The sequence below is a fragment of the Temnothorax americanus genome, unplaced genomic scaffold (assembly GCF_048541705.1).
Source record: "Temnothorax americanus isolate GAGA-0224 unplaced genomic scaffold, ASM4854170v1 Scaffold31, whole genome shotgun sequence".
NCBI classification, from domain to species: domain Eukaryota; kingdom Metazoa; phylum Arthropoda; class Insecta; order Hymenoptera; family Formicidae; genus Temnothorax; species Temnothorax americanus.
This window is the reverse complement of record NW_027509453.1, coordinates 481,505-504,637: the sequence shown is the minus strand read 5'-3', so window position 1 is coordinate 504,637 and position 23,133 is coordinate 481,505. Positions and strand designations below refer to the sequence as shown.

The 23,133-nt window shown below is 40.1% G+C and overlaps 1 protein-coding gene across 3 annotated transcripts in view; it reads left to right on the top strand.

Annotated features, from left to right (window-relative positions):
* Positions 1-23,133, top strand: part of LOC143901014 (CD151 antigen) — a 119,029-nt gene that overhangs the window by 46,371 nt on the left and 49,525 nt on the right. For 2 of the 3 annotated variants that reach the window (XM_077412888.1, XM_077412891.1), the window contains one exon: positions 13,549-13,726. In XM_077412888.1, coding sequence (XP_077269014.1) covers positions 13,607-13,726 — 120 coding nt within the window. In that variant the 5' untranslated portion in view covers positions 13,549-13,606. Of the gene's footprint in view, positions 1-12,359; positions 12,533-13,548; positions 13,727-23,133 lie in introns of those variants that run through there. The other variant, XM_077412889.1, reaches the window with a different exon arrangement.

Genomic DNA, 23,133 nt, shown 5'->3' with positions numbered 1-23,133 from the left:
AGAACGATCCCCGGCCGTACGCGTACCGTACGATCCGCGCGCTGATTGCGTGGCGTAGGAGAAAAATTCGCGTACCAGCTGTTTCGTCGACGGGGGGTGTTAACGTTCGCCAATTTATCGCCGCTGCGTGGTGCAGGCTCTCGCACGCGTTAAATTTACGGCGGTCCCGGACCCGAAAATGTATTAACTCGTCGTGAAACTATCCGCGCGAGCCCGAGGACCACGAAATCGCAAGTAATCGTCGACAATTCGTCGTTTTCTTTCTCCTATTTTTTTCATTTTTTGAACTGACAGAGCGATATTGATGCGGTTAGTTAATTTTCCGACGCCTCGAGACGCGACGACAAAACAGGCTTGATCAAACTGTGTTATCCGCCCGCTTCTCTCTCTCTCTCTCTCTCTCTCTCTCTCTCTCTCTCTCTCTCTCTCTCTCTCTCTCTCTCTCTCTCTCTCTCTCTCTCCCTCCCTCCCTCCCTCCCTCTTTTCCTCCCTCTCTCTCCCCCTCTCTCCCACCCCCTTCTCCCTCTCCCTCCCTTGGTACATGCCTGGTTTATTGTCAAATTTTTTACAGCAGTCAGGTGAATGCGTATTTATGATAAAGTTTTAATGATAACGTTAAATGTCGAAAGAGTTAATAAAAATATAAACACATACCTTTTTTTCTAAACGTGAAGAGTATATTATTTATTTATTTGATCCTACAATAAAAATTTCCTGTTAGAAATAATTATTACAAAATACTTTATATCAAAATTTTCATATTCTTTGAGTCATTCCAAAATAAAGAATGGCTCTTTTAATTAACTTTTTCAATTTTTCCGCTTATCTAACGGTTATAATACTTTCTATATTTTATGACACTTCCTATTATGATTTTTTACGTTTTTGTTTGGAATTAATAGCGCAATCTTCGCGAGCAATAAAAGCGACAGAGCACAAGGCCGACGCCGAAATGGTTCATATTGTGACCACGCAGTTGAGGCAATACGGTTACACACACGCCGCCCATATATATATTTTTTTCTTTTGTAACGCGATGTCAAAGCGATCAGCCGAGCGCGAAAAGTTTACTGCAGCTTTAGAAATAATGGCCTGGATTTGGGTCGCTTAATTAAAAGGTCGCCGGAAAAATTGGGATTGGCGAAGCAGTCCGCCCGAAACGCGGCGCTTTCGTGCACGATAAATCGCGTATTTTTCTGAAACACACACGGACACCTCAGATCCCGATTCGACGCCAAATAAAAGCACATCGCGTTATCGGCTATACCAGCGCCCAGGTGGAGTAGCCTTTGTTAACGCTCGGCTCTCATTTTACCTCGGCCTCATTAATCTTTTCTCGCTGCGCGACGGTCGTAATTACGCGCGTCGTAATTCAGGGAAACAAGGCGAGATGTTCTTTATTTACGTACGACTTTCTTTCCGACGACAACGACAACGGCATTACACTTCTCTCGGCTGTTCCGACTCCGTATTGCGACGGAACGGAGCTGAACGCTAGCGAAGGAACGTTACATTACGGTCAACGCCGGTGCGCACCTACGGACGACGGAGAATGCGGCGAGTCGTGGAATTTTTACGAGCGACCTGTATCAATTTTTCTAACTTTCCGGAAAATTAGATATTCTCGGGACAGGTATACGGGATAGGGAGGAGGAGGTGTTCTCTCATCCCTCGATGCAAAAATTGCAATATCACTTGATTTGGACTGCATTGTTATTATACACATTTAAGAGAGGAATATTAATTTTTTGAGAAGAAATAAAAAAACGCGATGCAAAAATATTAATAATTAATGACTATTAATTAATAATTATTAATTAATGAAAATCTGATACCTCTCGTGGTACCTGTATGCGAAATGCACAATGAGAATATATACCGTTATATACGATACGTTGTTTTTTAAACTATACCCGTTTGTACTTTTTCCTGAAAACGAAACAGATATATTGCGCGCGAATTTGTGGCCATGCCGTATATGTACCGCTTTACGGTCATTAAAGTAGAAAAATTGTAATTCTAAATGGAAAATATTGTTTCAACTACGGCAGGCTGCATTTTTCACGAGCTTTACGAGGGGGAACTTTCCCCATTAATTTTATCCCGCACACACGACTTATGAAAAAACATCGTTAACCACGGCTTGATTAATTAAGACGTAGATTGCACACCACGTGGCAATTAAAGCGCGCCTGTGAGACCTCCATTTGCCTCGGTGAAAATGGGAGGATCGGAGCGATCTTTCGGTGTTTCATTTTTATCGGGCCGTAAATACCTGTGTGCCGATATCGTCGAACACGCCGTGTTTCGTCGTTTGCGGAATTAATCGCGCGGCAATTATGCGAGCAAACGACGGGATTCATAGGCGTGCTCGGTACACACAGGCCTCGATGGTACCAGCTTGTTCCGATATACAGGCCGCTTGTTTATGCCCTGTGCCTGTGACGGAATTTTTATCGTCGCGCGAGCAATAGCCCCGCGCGCAAAGTAATCCTCGTTATCCGGGCTAGAAGGGCTAGTAAAGAAATGGGACGGGGCGGATGGGATGGTGCGCGGCCCTTTACGATCGCTTAAATGCGCCCGTGTTTATTTCCGTCTCGCGGACGACATTCGGCGTAATAACCCGATAAATAACGGTAATTCGCGCGCGCGCGCGCGCGTGCGCCTAGTAGATACGACGTGGAGATACGACCATGGGGTATTTCATGCATCTTTCGTTACTTCCACACGTTACTCGCTTAATTCGCCACGGTGACGTTGACCCGATCGCGTAAATTCGCTGCAATGTCATCATCAGGCGAACGACATCACGTTTCCTCCGAAACACGCGGTGTGTGTCTTTAACGGGAAAGTGACGAAGAGAAAAATATCTAAAACGCTACCCGCTGCTCGAAATTTGGTTGGCGCTTATTCGATAACGGCCCCGGCCGGGCCGGTGCACGCCGCCATCGAGAGAGATCATTGTTCATGAAAATTCCACGGGCTTCATTTTCCGACCGCCCTTTTAATCCGCGATAAAACCGGGAATTCCGGGAATGTCCAGCATCTCGCTCGTTGCCGGCTCGTTTTGTAGTATCAAAAACGAAACGCTTCCGCGCTTTATAGACAGCCGCCGCGAAACGGGCGGAAAATTTGCAAAATCCGCGCCAGCCCGAAACGAAACGCGGGGCGCGCAATGGTCCGCAACGACGGCCGATGCCTGCCATTTGTATCCACGCGTGTTGGCGTTGGCCGCGGCGGTACACGGTATTATCTAATAATTTTCCGCGATGCAATTCCGGCTGCACACGCCCGGGCGGACGGCGTGGGCAGTGACGGCGATCGTTCGTTCTCGCGCTGCAGTTCTGCATGTTCAAGGCTGTGCAGCTGCTGCTGGCGCAACACGCGGCGTTCACCGATGCTATTATGCCGCCAATCAGCCTAGCAAGCTATACGATGATGGCTTCCGATTACCGTCGTTGCGTCGCGTCGCGTCGTAGGAGAGAAGGTTGCGCATTCCGGAGCATGTTCGGATAATTTTAATAACCAAGACAAAGATTTTAAGAAAACGCGAGAAATAAGAATACGATTCTTTATTAATAACACAATAAGTACACGATGTTCAACTTTTTGCGATCAAACTATTTTTCGCAAATAAATAAAGATTAAATTCTTCATTCTCAACTTTATCTAATCGATATAATATGAATGAAAGAATTTTTATTACTTGGAGGAATTTGTGAAGATTCTAAAAGTGTTATGCTTGCCGATTGTAATCGCATACAAATTCAAATGCTTGAAAAACTATGCGATAGGCCACTGCAATTATGCATTATGTCTATAACTCGATGTAAAATCGCAAAGGGTTAATTTATGCAAATTCCTCGGTATTCAGATTTATCTCTCTTCTCCTCTATTGTATTTTATATGTCGACGCGAAACGACATTTTGTCAATCTTTTCAGCACCGAGAAGCAGAGCTGGCCATGTATTTTGTTTATTTACCGCGCGGGCGGATATCTGTCATCGATATCTGTGCCATTAATCATGAAGATGGCCGAGGGGCTTTTTAAACCTCGGCTATCCTCTGAATAATAAATTACATCCGGAAGTAAGTCGCGCGGCGCACTGGGTCGTGGGAGTATATACCGTGTAGTTGCGCGACAGAGACATCATGGATGCGCTCAGCGCTCACCCTTCTCTATGCAGCCAGCCCACCAAGGCTTTCTTCCTTCATGTATATATCGTCGATTATTCCTATCGCTGCGTGCCATCACGTCTTTGTCCGTGAGACGTGACTACGTTCTTCTCTGCGTGTTGTAATATATACTTTCCATATTTTACAGTATATATACAATATATCGCGACGCGCGACACATACTCTGTCTTTATAGTCATTGTTATACAAAATTCGCATTTCTATTCCAATTTATTGCATTTGAATTTTATTCAGACATCTAGAATTAATGTTAAAAGTCGCAACTCGTATTTATAATAATCTTTATGTGAGGTATACCGTATACCTCACCAATGCATGTTTATTAAAATTTAAACGCTTTTAGACAGCGTCAGATATCTGAAAAAACTCTTTCTCTTTCTCTCTCTCTCTCTCTCTCTCTCTCTCTCTCTCTCTCCATATATACAATTCGTACATTTAGTATTAATAAAGTTATAAACGTAATAAAGTTATAAACAATTACGACGGAAAGGGCGGGTCGTATACCAGGGATGGGGCTTGCAGCGGTAATAAATACAGATCAAATCTCTTCGTGTGCGAATTAAAGTCTACAAAACATATTATAATTTTATAGCCCTTTGCTCTTTATTACCTCTCTTCAATGCGGAGTGCACTTTTCTGGTGCTGATTGAGACGCCGTCAGCCTATAAAATCCAACGGTCGCGCTATTTCGCTTTTCCCGCTTAAATTTTACGAGGAATGCGCGCCGAACGATTCTCGCGAAATAAGAAACGCGCGAGAGAAAGGGAGTGTGTGTGGATTACGATTTCATTTCAAATCAAGCGTGCCGTGGAGTCGCTACCGCACCTTTCGATTGTAAAATGCGTCGCACGTGTACTTACGCGCGCGAAAATTCACATTAAAAATCGAAAACCCCGCGGCCCGGCGCGTTTTCGTGTGGTATCTCTCCGATAAAGTGCACGTCGAAAAATTGCCATCGAAATGAGCACTTCGCTGGAATATCGTCGAGAAATTATTCATCACATTTTCATCCATCTCTATAATTGATTGCGCCGCGCAGCCAAATTCCCGGGGCGAATTCTCTTGGCGAGAGGGCCCAATATATCCCAGTTTAATTATTTCTGATGGATATCCTCTATATAAAAACGTGACGAATTTTGCATTTTACGGGGCTGCAATTTAACGTTAAACAAACGCGCGTACTATATACGGATACGCGTTTGTTCGCATTTGTGCATTTATCGCGACAGTTATTGTCATCTGCCCCCTGGTAGCTTGAGCGTGACTAGTGGATGCAGCCGCGTTATGCATTACTGCAGCTTTACCCGAGCATACACGTTGAATCGCATTCGCATATGTACCGGAATGCGCAAGCTGACGTTATTGTCTGAACGATCGTTGGAAGGCAAGAGTTGAAGTACATGTACCGTAATCACTAGACGAATGAAGAGGAGAATTGCGCAAGATATCTCCATAATGCGACATTTGTAAATGATAATTAACGCGCGCTCGTTAGCAGACGAGTCTGGCGGCGATATTTCTGCATGCGGTGCAATCAGATCGAGCGAGAGCGATCGTGTTTCGCAATCGCGCGATCGTTCTCGAGAAGCGCGAATTTAAAATCTGTCACAGGAACCGTCCAATAAAAACGAGACCGGGGTCTCTGAATGGCCGGCAAGGTTAATGCGATTGGATGATTGGCTCGATTAGCAAATTGGTCGTCGACGTATAGCACATTGGGATAAATGAGGATATGTCTACGCTGGGAACACGGCACCACCGCGGCAAATTGATGCGGGAAGGACTCGAACGACAGCGCTGATGTCGTCGCTGATATATATTATGAGCCGTGATTTTCGATAGCATTATCAACACGTGTGCGTTTGAGGCTCGCAAATTCACGCGGTTGTACATGACATTCTTTTTTTAAGCCCCGTCAAAAAAGACTATAACTATAAAAATCTTAATTCAAGATTTTTTTTGATTTTTTTTTATTTGCACAATTTTACTAAAGCAATATTTTACTGCGTTTTATTAGTACATTTACATTTGAGGATTATAGCTTAATATAACACACATAAAAGATCACTTTATAAAATTTTTGGCTTGATAATAAAATTGATCGGTTAATTATTAAATGTTTTATTTCGTCATTTGCTTTACATAAAATATTATACAAAAATATTTTTACTAACCACAGATACTAAAAATTAAATCGAGATAAATGGTAACCAATTTGAGAGACATTATAATATTAAACATTTTGATTAAACATTCCAATAGAGAACCGTCCGTTTGTTGCTTGAATTATTCCAGCTTCACCTGACGTATCTCATAAATATCTTTGTGAGATACATGAGTTGTCTCGAGGACTTAGGAGGGCGATGATGTTTTTTTAACAATCACGAGATCGTAAAGGGGGTAAATCGGAAACAGAGGCGCGTACAATCGTTAACTCGAGTCAAACCACGCGGCGGTCGAACGAATCGCCCGATCGATATAGCCCGCGCATCTGGAAGATGAAGCGTTCCGTCGAGAGGCCCCCGGCTCTGATGGTGGCTTTTTCTGGCCCACCGGGGGTCTATAAAAGCATCGAAGGCGCGCATATCGATGCGTCATCCGGTACGACGTGGGTCGTATTTTCAAGTAGGCGTTCAGGCGCGACTTCCTAGCACGTGGGACGCCGTAAGAAACGCCGTTGCGCAAGCGGCGGCGCGTATCCCCGCGCTGACGATGGCTTTTCCCCCCTGCCGGTTATTACCATTGCCCGTTTTTACCCATTCCCGTGCGAAAAGTACGCGCATTACGTGGCTTTTTGCATATCGGCAATGCGCCCCGCGAACGACGTCCGCGACAGCTGCGCGGATATTCGGGCCCTGGACGCACAATATCCCGGATATCGCTTCGACGAACGCGGATACGTTCGCCTGCTCGAAATTAATCCACCGCGATCGACTTAAGCCCGTGTCACACTACGTATCGCGGACACGGATCGGATTGGGATTACGGATCGCGGATCGGATGTCAGCCAATCACAGATGAGCTGCTCGTCTATAATTGGTTAGATTATACGATCCGCGATCCGCAATCTTAATCCGATCCGCGTCCGCGATACGTAGTGTGACACGGGCTTTATATCGATAAATTCTCTGCTCATCTGCGGAGGAATTAAATTTATTGACGTAATAAAGTCCATTGTAATGTCTACAATGGGTCGAGTTTTAAAATTCAAACACGTTTGATATTTAATTAAAAGAGGGGAATTTTTTGAATTGCATCGCGAGAAGGTATACGTTCATGACCATTTCAATTAGACTCTGCTTCGCGTTTGAAACAGGTAGCCAAGGATTGCGTGCAAAATCAAAAATTCTTGAAAGAAAGTCGAATTTGATCCACTTTGATTTAAAGTTTATCTCGATTCGGATCATTATTTCATATAGCGATCGAACTTTAACCGCGGACAATTCCTCATGTAATTCGTACTCCTTCGAATTATTTTCCCGGCCCGGCCGTAAATTTCCGAATCGTAAACCATGGCGAATGCACGTTCATAAAAAATTTAGCTATGCCACCGCGGTCGTGACTTTACTCTCCACGAGTGCCGTGAGTATCGCGCAGCTGTGCGACTTTTTATTCACAGTCCATGTTCACCGTCGACCATTCATTTCTCGGACCATCAGTAAAGACTGACCATTCGTCTTGAAAATGTTATACTGGAACACCCGAAGAATTCTCTGGCTATATATCCGCAAATTTTGTTCTTTCACAGAACTCTTTTTTTCTGCCTCGGCAACGATACAGTTGTAAAATGCTTGAGAACAAACGACAGTTCGATTTTGTTTTTCGTTTTCAGTCAACGCAAACATTATTGAATGACGGATCGATATTTTACGTGCAAGTCAAATTTTATATACGCGTTAAGATTTATGAAGCCAATCGCGAGCAGTTAATACTCTCGAACTGCCGCGCGATGCATTATTGTTGTTGGATATTTAGTACAACTAAATGATGTTTACTCATTAATTTTCAACAGAATCAATATTGACTTTCATGGTAATATACGTCAGTGGCTAATGCCTGTCAAATATCTACTACACATTTATTACTTATATATCAACATTTCTTCATTAAATATATGAATACATCATCATTTCGCACAGGAAAGTATCAGTAGCCCTAATTTTGCAAAATAGTAGCATTTTATGAGAATAAATAGCGATTTATTGATTCGTATTTGTGTGCGAATGCGTATATATACGTGTAATTGAGGAACTGAAAATATTTCCGCTACTTACGGTATTATTACATTCAAAATACATTCATAGGATTTTAAATTTAAATATTGCAGATAGGTTGATTTTCTCATATAAAATTTTCATAAAATTTTCTACTATGTTAAAATACAAATTTTTGTCTTCAGCTTTTTATTTTTTTCCAACCGCATCACGTTGATATATCGTATACCGTATGTATTACATTACTTATAAAAGCAATACAGTTAACGTAAAATGACATCATGATTTTATATAGATTAAATCGGTTTATCCGATTGGTTGAATGTTTATATTGACATCCCTATTGGCAAAAATATATTATTGTGGTATTTAACAGTAGTAACTTAACCGTTTTAACCGCATGCGCGACAAACGCGCGGTATATTTTTCGTGGCCGCAATATTTTTTCTCGCGCTGTGAAGAACGGAGTGTGTGTGTTTTTCCGATGTGGAAAGCCGCGAAGTGTTGTTTACGCTGTTGTCCCGATTCGCGTCCGTGTTTTCCATGGAAAGCATCGAGGATAATGGACGATATTTCCAGGGAACTTCGCGCAACCCCGTAACCCTCTCGTATCGGAGTAACGACGCGAGCAGCGAAATTTCCATAGCGCGAATTAATGCGCTCCTCTGAACCGGAAGTGGATAACGAATCTGTTAAAATCGCTCCGCTTGGAGCGCGTACTTGGTGCGACGAGTTAATCGTTTTTATGCGCGATTGACGATCGGCGTGTTGTTCGAGAAGATATTACAATAATGTCGGCAACGAGATAGGTAATGAGGATTCGATAATGAGCAGATCTGTGCGAGAAAATCGAAATAAAGCGCGATAGCGGCGGAATTTCGAGATAAACATTACAGTCTCATTTGCACGGAATTCAACGGTGTACATTAATTTAAGTGATTAAATTAACATCATCAATCAGAATTCATTTTGCTTGATTATCACAAAATGTATATGTATATTTTTCGATGAATCGATAATGGCAATTTGCATATTTACGTATTCCTGCATCGGAATGCCTGCTTTTTTGAAAATTAGCTATCTATGCATCCGAGTTGAATCGCGTGTTTTCGCAATATACGGTATTGCATAAAGAAGTACATTATTCAAAAGAGACAGATCATTCGCTAAAATACCACCGGTATTCCGCTTAATCAGGAATACGCGTTGGCGTGATGTAATCGAGAGGATAACTGATAAACTTTAGGAGGTCAATAATCACGGTGCATCGAACCGTCCGCCTTACGACTAAAAGCTTTGACTTTGCACTCGGCGGAGAAAAAAATTTATTCATGCACACGTCAGGGAAGTTTTCTAATACGTATACTCGCGCGTACTTATACGGAACAGCCTCGTCCACACGCGGGACGGGTCACACCCATTTAATTTCGCGGTTTCTCTCTTCTTTCATCTCTTCTCCTCAGGTTTCTTCGCCCGTCGCTGTAATCACCTCTGTCTTCCGCTCTCCTCCATCCACCACTCTTCCCAATTAAATCCCCGACGTGAATCCGCGCCCTGCTTCCTTCTGGTCCTCATTATGCGCCATTTATCCTTCGCTCTCATCAAAACCGAGAAAGAGACGGCTCGAAACACAGAAAGGGGACAATCGCTACTTTCTCTTAACTTTTTGTTACATTACTGTCAAATGGTATGCTATTACGTACGATAACGTTCTTCGATTCTCTTTCAATGACGCTTATAGGAAAGTTTAGTTGAATTTTTAAGAACGAAAGTATTTTGCCTGACTGTACATTAGAGATATTTTACATTTTCCTTCCATCTTTTTTAACGTTATTTCATTTAAATATATTAATTTGAAATTCCGGGTGGACTTGAATCATGTTTTGAGAAAAATATGAATACTTGGGTTAGAAAGTCTAGACTCTAGAGAATAAAAAGATCAGTTGTTTTCTTATATACGTGATTTTTATTCCTCTTTTATGCAATTTAGAAGATTTCTCGTACACAATGTGTATGTCGATCGAGAAGATTGAGTGGTTGCTATGTGTTCCCGTTCGGTATACAAGTCACGTACGAACGGGAGTTGACCACAACAAATGTAATTTTCCTCCGCCGAATTGCAATCTTGCACCGGATCGAAATTCACATCAGAATAGTGCGACGATATAATCAAATTACGAATTAATCAATATTCTTTTGCAATATCCTAATTCTCTGAGAAAATTCGAAAGTTATAAAGTGCAATAATATGAATATTTAAATGAAGTGAATATTGCGACAAATATAAATTATGCTAAATTATATATAAATTATTACATTAAATAAAATTACCAGGCTTGTGTTAGAAGATAAACAGAGCTATATCATATATGTAGATACTTTGTCACGTCGTTTTGACATGATTAACTTTATCTCACCGCTTTTTCAGCGCGGGTATAATCGTTGCCCGTGCAAAAAACTGAATTATTCCATGCAATCTGTCGTGTCAGAGCTCTCGTGCAGCGAAATACTTGGCGTTCTCGTACATTCTTACGTGGAATGCGACTCGTGTACGCATTCGAGAGAATCGCGGAAAGAACGGAAAGGGGAAGAGCGGGAATAGAGGGTGCGATGCATTAGAGCGTAGGTGAACCTTCGCATTTCTTGGCAAAGTAAAACGATATTATCTGCCAGATCTAAAGCTGACTCTATTAGATATAGGGAGGCCGTGATCTGTTTTCACTTTTACTAACTTACCGAAATTTGTACTATCGATTCGTGCGGCTGTTAATATTAAGGGGAAAAGGCATATTATTATTAGTACAGTAAGAAAATCTAAGTGTTTGAAAGTCAAAACAAAACTCTCGTCCATATTCGCTGCCCGGTAAAACGTTCACCGCGATCACGCGCCTCGAAGAGCGTTGCGCGCGATTATTCGTCGAGGCACCGCGCCTCGCAACAATGACACGTGCTCGACGTGCGAGCCTTAGCAATCCTATAATGAAAAACTAAAGCTTGAAAAAATAAAGTCACGCTCCCCGCGTGATTGGCCGAATAAGCGTGTTCTCCGGTTTTCCACGGCGCGACTGCCGAACGGAGAGTCATCTCGGAGCAGGCAGAAGACTTTGAATCGTCGGCTCGTTCGTACGGTAGCTGACGATCCTTAAGAAAATCTCGTGTCGTTCGTTATGAGATTGAATATTGTTTGCGCGCGGTAAACCCTGTTCTGTGTGAGACTGAGTGTTGTGTGCGTGCAGTAAAACCTGAGTTTGTGCGAGCTGACGCCCGTATCATTTTCGCGATCGTCCTTGGCCTCGCGATCAAGATCTCCGACTTCAAGATATCCGAATCGCGTAACGGCCGTGTCAGAAGGACGGATCTGCCAGATCTCCGCGCATACGCGAATTGCTCCGGGCGTCGCGTCGCCTGCTCCGTATATTGTGCACCAAATAAACGTTTTTGAATAACGACACGAATTCTCAAGTTTTTCTCCCGCTCACGATCCTTCAGCGATGAATCTTATAGGATTCGCGCAACCGACTGTCTTTCGCGCTCATCTCTGAGCGTATTCCGGCAATTCAATCAGGACGATCTCGTCGAGATATCGGCTGCCGAACGCTAAGAAATTCAAGAAAATGATAAAAATCGTTTATTTTGAGAATATCGCAAGATACTTCAAGACTTGAAGATTCACATAATATTGATACATCGCTTGCAAAATTAAAGTTGCTCATATGGCAAAAAAATAGGTATAACAGTGGTCCCCTATGGCTAACCATGGTCCCGCCGGATCAAAATCTATGGACGTCCTTGCTTGGGATGATGCCAATGTGTGCTGCTTTCGCCTCGAACTGGCACGAAAGTTATACGCTCTCGGTACTCGATCAACGTCCTACGTCGCGTCGTCGATTACACACCTTCGTATATCTGCGTTGGATGTACACACATACCTACATATCTGGCGGGGGCCATCGGGCACGCGGTTATCGAATTACGTCAATTTTCCGATACCTCTGTCGGAATTCGCGACATAACGACGCGACAAGCGGAGCATCCCTTCGCTGTCCTGAATTCTAACGACGTCAAAGTTAACTCGCCTTCTTTGGAAAGGAAAGAAGTGCTTCGCCAACTACCGTCTGAAGGTGAGGGTCGCTTTCGAGAAAGCGTTTTCTGAGCGCAATTCCGGCGTATAAACTAAATTGCCTGAATGTGAGAAATCTTTTTTCGATTTTTATTAACTCTCGTCTGAGCAGACAGCGACAAACATGCGAGTCTGATGATCAAATGATACATTTTGTATCTCTTTATCGCTAAAGAGCATATTTCACGAGGGCATGGATACGCAAATCTTTTGGATGATCAAAAAGATGATTTTTTGGTCCGTTAATATATCTTATATTAGAACTATTCGAGTAGCTGTTGAGTTACCTACGGCAGCCGTGAGGTCGCACTAATGTTGTTTCGACAAAGTTTACGTCGAGCCGGAGCAAGAATAAGAGCTTTAACTTCATCCAGTGTCCAAATAACGAGTATAAGTAGGCAGCAATGAAAATTCCGACGTTGAAACTAGAGCTCGTTGATTACTTTCTTGAGCAATAGACAGTCGAAAACTTGTTGATTACTTTCTTAAACGCTTCCTTAGGCATAGAATGTTTCTTTATTTTTGTTTTATTTCACGCGGCGCAAAAGTAACCTTTTCTCGCCAAATATCACTAGTTAACGCCTTATATCTTTTTAATTACATTAGAGACGTTTTTATTGTACTTATTTAGTTACGTACATTGCATATGTATATGTATATGTATAATACACTGAAAAAAAAAAAATTATTTGCAAGAAAATAGATTTCTTTGAATTTTTAGTTTTCTTAATTCAAAGAAGAATATTAGGTAGATTCAAGAAAATATTTTACTCAGAAAAATGTTTTCTTAAATTTGCCCAATACTTCTTTGAATTAAAGGAAACTAAATTCAAAAATATATATTTTCTTCCAAATAATAAATTTTTTTCAGTGTATATAATAAATAAATAAATATATGTATATAAAGACGTAAATCCCTATTTTTTCATCTTTGCATCCTCGCAAATTTTTTATCAATTTTTTCAAGCAAATTTCTCTCTTTTTCTCTGACATTTTTTCGTTATTTTTATTTTACAGCAACGGCGAGTAGGTGACAACGAGGACCGTGACGCACGCAGCCTACAATCGACTGAAAATGGCCAAAAGCGCTGAGAGATTACCCGGTACTTCTACAAGACTTAGGACCAGGGACGACGGCTGCTGTTCTGTGAATTTCCTGAAATACGTTCTTCACATTTACAACGTGGTGTTGTTTGTACGTACCATCTATTTATCTCGACACTCGCGCGCGAAAGAAAGGAATATTTTATTTCGGAGGCACATCCACGCAGGAACGGGCGTTAACGCAAGAGCGAAAGACACGGACTCTGTGAAATCCGCTGTCCCGTTTCACGAAAGAATCTCTCGTGCCCGACAGTCCTCTTTGCATTCTCCGACGAAGTTACTTTAATCCAAGAGCGTCTCGTTTTTTCAACCATTTATATAGTCGCAGACTTTCCGTCGCGAGATGCGAAATTACTCAGTGAGTGAAGCACCGAAGCGTTCATTTTTTTCTAACTTTTTACTTTCAATAGCTTATGATTCGTACTACTTAGTAAAGCTTAATATCTTTAATAAGAAAGAGTAATGCCAATCTTATTAAATTTTAAAGAGTATATTGATGGCATATCAGCACGTGAAGTTTTTGTAAAAGACAGTTATTGTAAGAGTTACAATGAGATACATCGAGCTTTAATATAGAAGTCACGAACCAACTGAAATGTTTTTTTATACGTAGCCTGCTCTTTGATATTCAATATATTAATTGAGCTACTGCGTCAGTACTTAACATAAAAAATGTTTCAAATGAAAATAGAACGACATCCTGTATAGGGCGTATAGCAATCTGTTGAAGTGATTGCCATTGAGACAAGACGAAAAAAATGCGCCATTATTCGACAATTACTCTCGTCTGTCTTCCGTTTTCGCAATTTATGGGAGACTGAAGCGGCGAGAACGGGATTGCTCGTTGTCGTGAAGCACATTTATCGTAAAGACGAGTCGTTGTCGAGGCTCAGTCGTTACTTCGTTGGATGTTCGGCGAGCTTTTGCAATCACCGGACACTCGCTATAACCGATGTGGGCGTGTAGTTATCTGCCTTTAATTATTATCACGAGTACCACGAGCGTTTCTAGCGTGAGTTTAATCAATAGACGGAACAAGAGAGAGAAAGGGGAAGAGGACAGAGGGAGAGAGAAAGAAAGAGAGACAGAGAGAGAGACTTACCACATACCGGCAGACCTTTCGGACGAACGTTTCTTTGATCGCGTGCGTGCTTTCGATCTTATAAGAGAACTTTATTGTACGTGGCACGGAGAGAGACCCGAAGGATTAAAGTGCAACGCAAGAAATAATCTCGAGCCGAAATAATTGCGTTCATCGCAACAGCTCACGCGGGCGAATAATTGGAGCGCGGAAGAGCGGATATTGCGCCGGAAGAACGGCGTTTCGCGTTAATCGAAAGGGAAACTTCACGCTTGTACGCGGCTAATTACATAATAATCTCGTATACGTGGATAACCGTACAATACAGCGTATCTCGCGAGTCATTAATCTCGTGTAATAAATTAATGTTGATCATTCTGACGCAGGTGTATCATGTTATACAGAGTGTACTCGAAAAATCGCAGCAGCTCCAGATTGCTGCAGGATTATGCGCGGTGGAAAAGACGCTCGCTCGGATTACGAGGGTGGAGAAGAGGTTTCTCCATCCCGAGCGATTCTCTTCTCTTCTCCTCCTTTCCCTCTCTTCTATGTTTTCGATATCAATACAAAAAAATGAGGTACCGACATCGACGCTCGTGCGAGGTGATACACGCCATAAAATGCTAATAAAGTCCTCGTCATAAAGTGCAGACACCTTGTACGTTGTCTGGGATACAAGCTCACCAGTAACGGCGCGGTAGGAACGAAGCGTTTTAAAATGTGGTCGAAAGAAAAAAAAACAGAAAAAGGGCGGAATGAGAGAAAATCGATCGGTAGTCCGCACCTATTGGCTTTATAATTTTAGTCCTAAACCTCGGCACCTCGTTAAAAACCGCGCGATACCGATGATTTCGTGATTAAACAGATGATATTTCTGAGACCGATCGGCGGGACTATACGGTTCGATGCGAGAGTCGTTGTCGTTATCTTTTTTTCAGAACTCTGCTCACCGAAATCATTTCACTTCCTTATGATATTCGCTATCAAATCTTGATCATTCCGGAACGCCGAAACTTTTAATGAAGATCATTATCTTCTAATTAAAAGTAATCGGCAAATCTCGCGTTTCATCGACTTATGAAAAAAAAAATGTACTGTGAGGTTTTGGGATAATGCGATTTTTGGCGCCATATTCTTATACTGCTTACAGGAAAGGCAATCCAAAATGTCCTACAAATTTGAAATTTTGCAGAAATAAAGTGCAATGGGAACCTAATCACATAGCAATTTTCTATTTTAGCTAATAAATAGTTTTGAGGATAAAAACACTTTTTCAAAGAAAATCTAAGTTTTCATATTTCTGTTAATATCTCAAAAACTACGTATAAGAGATGTTTTTGAGAAAAAAATAACAAAAAGAGAGAAAAAATATTTTAAATACTTGTTTTTTTAAATAGCAAAGAAATCTTACTTCTGATGAGTATACGATGCATCACGATAAAAAGATGAGTAAAAGAGATGATCGAAAATTACAAATAATTTTACATAGATTATAATTGAACTAAAAATGCTGTAAACACTCTCGATCAATTTTAGGAACTTTAAATTTGCAAAGCAAATATGTAGTTGATCAATGATTATCGTTTATGATATGCTTGATTGATGTTTCTACTTATAATGCGTTTATATTGTGGACTTTAATAGATCCATGTTGGAACTCAAACAAGTTAATGAGAAGAAGATTGCTTTTAGAACTTGGAAAATTACTTATTAAAGAACTTATTGCATCAAGGACATATATGCCAAGGATAGAAAAGTCGTAAAATATCGTAAAGAAAATTCAACATGAAGATCGAAATATAATTTTAAGATTGAATTCTAACAGACATAAAAAATAATAAACATGCTCATTGCAAATTTTGTCCATCAAGTAATGATAATAAAACAAATATTTTATGTAAAAATTATGATTTAGCGTATTTGCAAAGTAAAACTCAGTTCCCTAAGTTTTATTTTTAAATTGTAAGCTATAAAAGAGTAAGCATTTTTTTATTTTTCTCATAAATATTTAAGAAAAAATTTTTTTATAACAAAATATGTAAATTTTTATTATTTATGTATGTCCACGCTCCTTCGATCTCCGCGTAGACACCGCTAATTTTATTTGTGCTGAATGCGAGAACTCGGAAGGGCGAGTCACACACAGATTTCTAGTCGTCACAAGTTTATTCGGGTAATAAACAATACCGCACGATCGCTTCTCGTGCTCGCATCTCTCGCACTGAGGCTGACTGAGGTGTCGGCGGTTCCTCGCAACGGCTCCGAAAACGAACCGTCGACACGATCTCGTTGTGATTGGCGATCATGGATCCCATGTCAATTTCCGCCAATCCACGACTGTCACGACGGGTAAACACCCGCGAGGAAACGACTATAGAGTTCTAGAACCGCAAAAACGGAGCTCGCAAAAACGAGAATGCGGAATGTTGTGTACGAAATTGGAGTAACCGAAAAGTCAGATCGCCGGGATCTCGCTATATCCTCAACAATGTAATAGTATATTGTGCACCAAGGGGAGAAAGTTGCGTTTTTCAGACGAGTGTGAAGTTTGCCGCCCTCGCCTTCGGCTCGGGTGGCAAGTCACACGAGTCTGAAAAAGCTTTCGATCCGAGCAGGTATGTACACGCGATATTTTTCACAACACTTCCACGGAAAGTTCGACTTTCCATGCCTGTAGAGAGGGGCCTGGAGGGGAGAATGGCCTTCAGCTCGGGCGGCAAAATTCACACTTGTCTGAAAAACGCAACTTTCTCCCCTTTGTGCACAATACACTATTAATTTTACATAAATTTATTTGTTTTTGTTTAATTTTTCTAGTACAGATTATATTGATCCAAACGCATAACGATGTAAACGTATAGTAATAAATTCTTACAAAACAGGGTTAAAAAAATTTCTTTATGTTCTCATCCCTTTAATCTAAGAAATTATTGTTTAATAATAACTAAATATCAAGTGTCTCACAAGCTTTTTATAACTATGTGTGTGTGAATTGGAGATTATAATTTTTTTAAAACCTGAAATTAATCTTAAATATCCGAAAATATATTGAATTTATTTGAAAATGCAATAAATAATAGATATTCGAGGTAAAGAATAAATAATATTAAATAATGTTAAAACAAGAAAAATAATGTTGAAAATTATTTGATTTAATTCAATTGTACAATACAAATACTATAAAGTAGTGATCTGCAAAATTAGCACATGAGATAATTTCCACAGCACGAAAATAATTATCCTTCCAAGCGCATCTGTTACGCAATTATAATAAAACCGATTAAGGAAATAATACAGAAATATAAAAAAAAAAATTTTTTAATAAAAATTTTTTCTATTTCTTATATATTGTAGATTATATATATATATATATATATATATATATATATAAAACCATTAACTTTTTTGTATTTAATATTGTTTAAATATCTTTTACGTTTTCCGAGATAGAAATAGAAAATTTTTGAAGTATTTTCACATTTGGTATCATTTATTATTCAAAACACAAAATTGCTATGTGCTTAAGTTTACATGTAAGGTAAAGGTACCAATACCCGGACATGTACCTATATCCGGACACCTTTGTTATTTATAAGTATAACGCGAATTAAAATCAAGATAAAAGTATTTTTTCTTGTAGTTTGAAACTTCAGTTATAATATCCAAACGTTTATTTTCATAAATTTATATATTTTTAAAGGTATCCAGACACAGATACGTGTCCAGGTATTGGTACATTTCCTATCCTTAAGTGTCCGGGTATTGGTACCTTTACCTTACTTTACTTCTGCAACATTTCAGATTTTTAGGAATTTTCGAGTATCACACTTTTCTTGTTAGCAATTTTATCTCCTTTTATGTACATAAATAGCATATAAATCAATCATATTAGGTTTTTTATAAAAGTATTAGGTCCGAGATAGTTTGTGATATATCTATCACTCGATACTTGTATCAAAACGCGAACGTGTGAATCTTAGAGTGCCAACTATGCGCATTTCTCGCTTTCGCTCGCGCTTCGTGCATCAACGTAAGTCGCGCTGAATATACAGCCTTAAACGTCTGCTCGTAATAAGGCTCAATAATGCGAGCATAATGTAACAATAACCTGCTCCGAACAATACCGGCGCAACAATGCCGACCGCTTAACACGTGCGTTTACGCCCATTGATTGCATTCAGAGAAGTATAGTCACTGCCAGGCCAAAGTCAGTGAATTCAATGTTACCACCGTCGATGCACCAGCGAGACGGCAAATGCATAATTATAGAAACCCTCGCACGCGCACTTCGGAGAAACCGAGATAGCACGAGAAACGATTTTATTCTAATTTAACGATGCGGAAGTGTAACCGCGCACGTTTGCAAACAAATTTAACAGAAATGCAATTTCTTTCCCGGAAGATATCGCTTTTAATATTTATTAAAAAGTTAAAAAAATTTTTTAAATTAACTATTATATTTTTAAAATAATTTACTTTATAAAAAATTACACTAGTTAACAAAAAAGTTTTAAAGTTTTAAAGTTTTTGTAACAAGATAAACACGTTCTTTTTTTTTGTTAATTTGTGTGTGCTAATTACGAATATGACAATAAAAAAATCGATATGACAATAAAAAGTTTCACAACGTAACACCTTTTTAGAAATTGGTATGCTTTAGTTAGTTTAGCTATAGTTTGTAAAAAGTGACAATTAAACCTCTGGTTTCTATCTTTTTATGAAACAGAAGAGTGACGGTTCAATGCTTTATTATTATTAATGTATGTGGGCTGTGTTTTTGCTATTTCTATTAATAAATTTACTTGCTATTTTAATACATCCTTTGTTATAAGATTGAATTATATCTTTTATTTCAGAGCCGCTTTTGACAATTTAAATGTAAAAAATGAGGTCAACGCGTGCTTTACGATTCAGAGTCACGACCTTTGAAACTAAATTTTAAATGCCAATAATACAAAAATGTAACGCATTATGAATTTTTTGCTGTCTCATATTTTTATATGCGAATTGTTAGAAATATTTTATTTATTTTACTAAAATAGTATAAAAGTTTAACTATGACTAGTGTTATTGTTTTACTGTGGCAATGATTATTGATAACATAGACAATTTTTTGATATCACAATTATCAATACAAACTATTGTATTTTCATGGCAATCATGTCATTGCTTTGACTAATTTGATTTCATGTGTACATTGAAAAAAACTGCAACGTGGCCCTAATAATATTTGAACTAGAACTCTTGTGAAAAGAAAAACGCGCCGACTTTTCGCTGATTTTTTTCGTCGTTGGATTATTATAGTGTAAAGGGGTAATAAAGTAATTACTGCAGGTTTTTTGCGACTTCGTTCCATTAACGAGTGGTAATTACGCCACATGCGAAAAGTAGCTTGCTGCTCTCTCTCTCTCTCTCTCTCTCTCTCTCTCTCTCTTTCTCTCTCCCCCCTTTTATTCCGCGTATGTAATCGATATTAATGAATTGTTGAGGGATGATTCAATTACTCGCGAAAAGTCTGAAAGTTAGACTTAAATAAAACTAAATAAGACCGCAACTTAAAGCTTAAGCGTTTTCCTGCACCTTGCAAACTTTTAATGAGCCATAGAAAAAATGACATTCGCGTAAATTCACGTTCGGCAAAGTTTGCTTGCAGATACTTAAATAATCTTACTTTCGCTGTGTACTTACATTTTTCGATAAATCACTGCGCATTAGTGTCTCGTTCTTCTTTCTCGTTTTCGGACAAGCTGCGTCCTTTGACGCATTCTTCGCGAATGCCGTTTGAGATTGAAGATCTATGTTATTTATAATGCGAATTCTCGTATGAAATTGTGTTAAATCCGGGTATGAGTAATAATGCAGCAACCTCGTGTGTGTGTGTGTTGTGTGTGTACAGAGGAATTCCCGCGGGGAATTGGGACACTCTCAGAGCCCAGAATGGCTTAATTGTAATAATTAACCATATCGCCGGCAGGGTTGCTAATTACTGTCTAATAAGTACCTACGGTACTCAAATGAAGCGTTTGCTTGGCTCTCTTGTCGCAATTTCTCTTACTCGACCTTAATGTCGCGCTCTAATTTGATTGACAGCTTTTGGAGAAACGTGAAAGGCAGATTTTTACGCAAAGTCAAGTAACAATAATAATATTTAACGCGTATCCTTAATACTAGTTATTATTTAATTTCTACTTTATATATAAAACGCATTATTTATGAATCTATTAATTATCATCGGTAATATAAATTTCCATAAATTATTCGTAATAATCAACCAAGATAAAGTTACAATAATAATGCATAATTAATTACATCGTAAAGGTTTGTTGACAGGAATAATCATTCATCATGTTTAGAAACGTATGGCGTCTCTTGAGAGTAAATTCCTCACTCCAGAGCGACACTCGAAGCTCAAGCGAGCGAAATCAACGGGATCGTTCGCACCTGCTCGTGAAACTTATTCCCATTATCTTCTCATTCTCCGCGATACCCACTTTGATCGTCAATTATGTTCGCGATTCGATCGTTGTCGAGCCCGGGCGGCGCATTCTCAGGAGGTGGAGCGTTCCCAGGATCGAGTACCCTCGCGTCGCGTCTTGTCGCACGTCGCACGCGCCTCGGATGCGTGTGCAACGCGCATACCTGCGCATCGACGCCGATAGAATGCAATCGGTACGCCGTTCACCGCCGCGATCGTGGTGTCGGTATATAGCGGACATGCCGTCCGACGCGGCTCGACACAGCGCGGGACCGGCGGGACTGAAATCCCTTTCTCGTGGAAAAGGAATCGAATCGTGTGCTGAATTATTTCGCGTCCTGCAGCACCTCGCTTAATTAGTCCGGCGACTGTCGCGTTCTGTAACGTGCGGTGAATAAACGCTATTCTATGTTATTCAATCCAATCCGAACGGACATCGACTCTTTTGATTAAACGCGATATGTGCGTGCAAGCGGCGATCGTGGACGTGCAAACATCCCGGATGAAAGGTACATACACGACAACAAAGCGGTGAAATGTATCGTAAATGTGTCGTTCTCTCTCCGAAACGTTATTTTTCCGTAATACTCGACATAGCGACGATAATTAGCAGTCTCAAAGCGATATTTTCGCACAATGCGTATATCCAAAAATATAAATATCGCAACGAGTGTTTATTGAATTAACAATATATGATAGCGCGATTTAACGATTATATCATATTTTGTACAAATATATCATCAACGAAACAGAGATTGTGTTACATTGTGTAATAACATGACTTTGCTGTAAATATTGCAGTAAACATATATCAAATATCAAAGCATAATGCAATTGTGCATCTCTTTCGTTATGAATTCGTACAACCCGCAAACAGTGGGAACACTTATCTTTTGAGCACGGGGAAAATTGCGTAAACTTTAACAACATGAATTTCTAAGTTGATTATGAATAATTTTTTTGTTAAGAAATAATTAATTCAATATACCTTAACGTGCATCGTCCGGCAACACTTATATTGCTTAATCTTTCGTGGGAGACCGGCGAGTAATCTTTCATCTTACATCTTATGAAGGTGATATGACGTCTGTAAAGACGAGACGTTGGGGGAAACAGGATTAAATGGATTTCTGCGTTACCTGGGTCGTTGCGGAGATACATCTCGCCTCGCCGCTAAATACTCCCGAAAAAACGGAGAGACATGCCCGTGAGGTTTCCTTAAAGTCTCGGCCAAGAAACCGGACGTCGGGCAATAACGGTCTCGATTACACGCGTAATTGTTCTAATTTTGTCCTGGGATACAACGGCTCACCCTCCTCCGGGTTTCCTCGCGAGGATTTACGTGCCTCCACGAGATTGGATCTTGGAATATTCCTGCAGGCATCGGCGGCTTAAGGCCAGTTTCACGCTCGCCATCGCGGAATAATAATCCTATGCGCCATGAAATGACATCTCCGGAGCGGATACCGGGGGGAGGAGGGAGGCAGGAGGAGGTTATAAATTGGTAAATGGTAACCGTCTCCAGTGATTTCGACATTTTTTAATAATCTGAATATCAAGCGCGGATTATCAGCGCGTACGATATAACGTCTATTCCACCGCTCTTATAATATCAACGATATATTATTATTTAATTAATTCATCTTTCATAAAGAGCTACTCCCATTATTCGTGTAATAATTATTAATATCTATACGATCCGCGCGCTCATCTCACTGTATCCTCGCTCCTTTTTTCCGTTTCACGGAATTCCGTATTTCATTTCATTCGCTTTAACAGCACACATTCGCTCCTTCGTTATCCTTCGTTTATAAATATTCAGAGTACTCATTCATGTACTCTGTACTCTTGCTCACCCAAATCTCTCACATTGTTCTCCCTTGTTCTTCTCACTCGCATATTGTCTGCCATTCTCTTCCCCCCTCTCTCTCTCTCTCTCTCT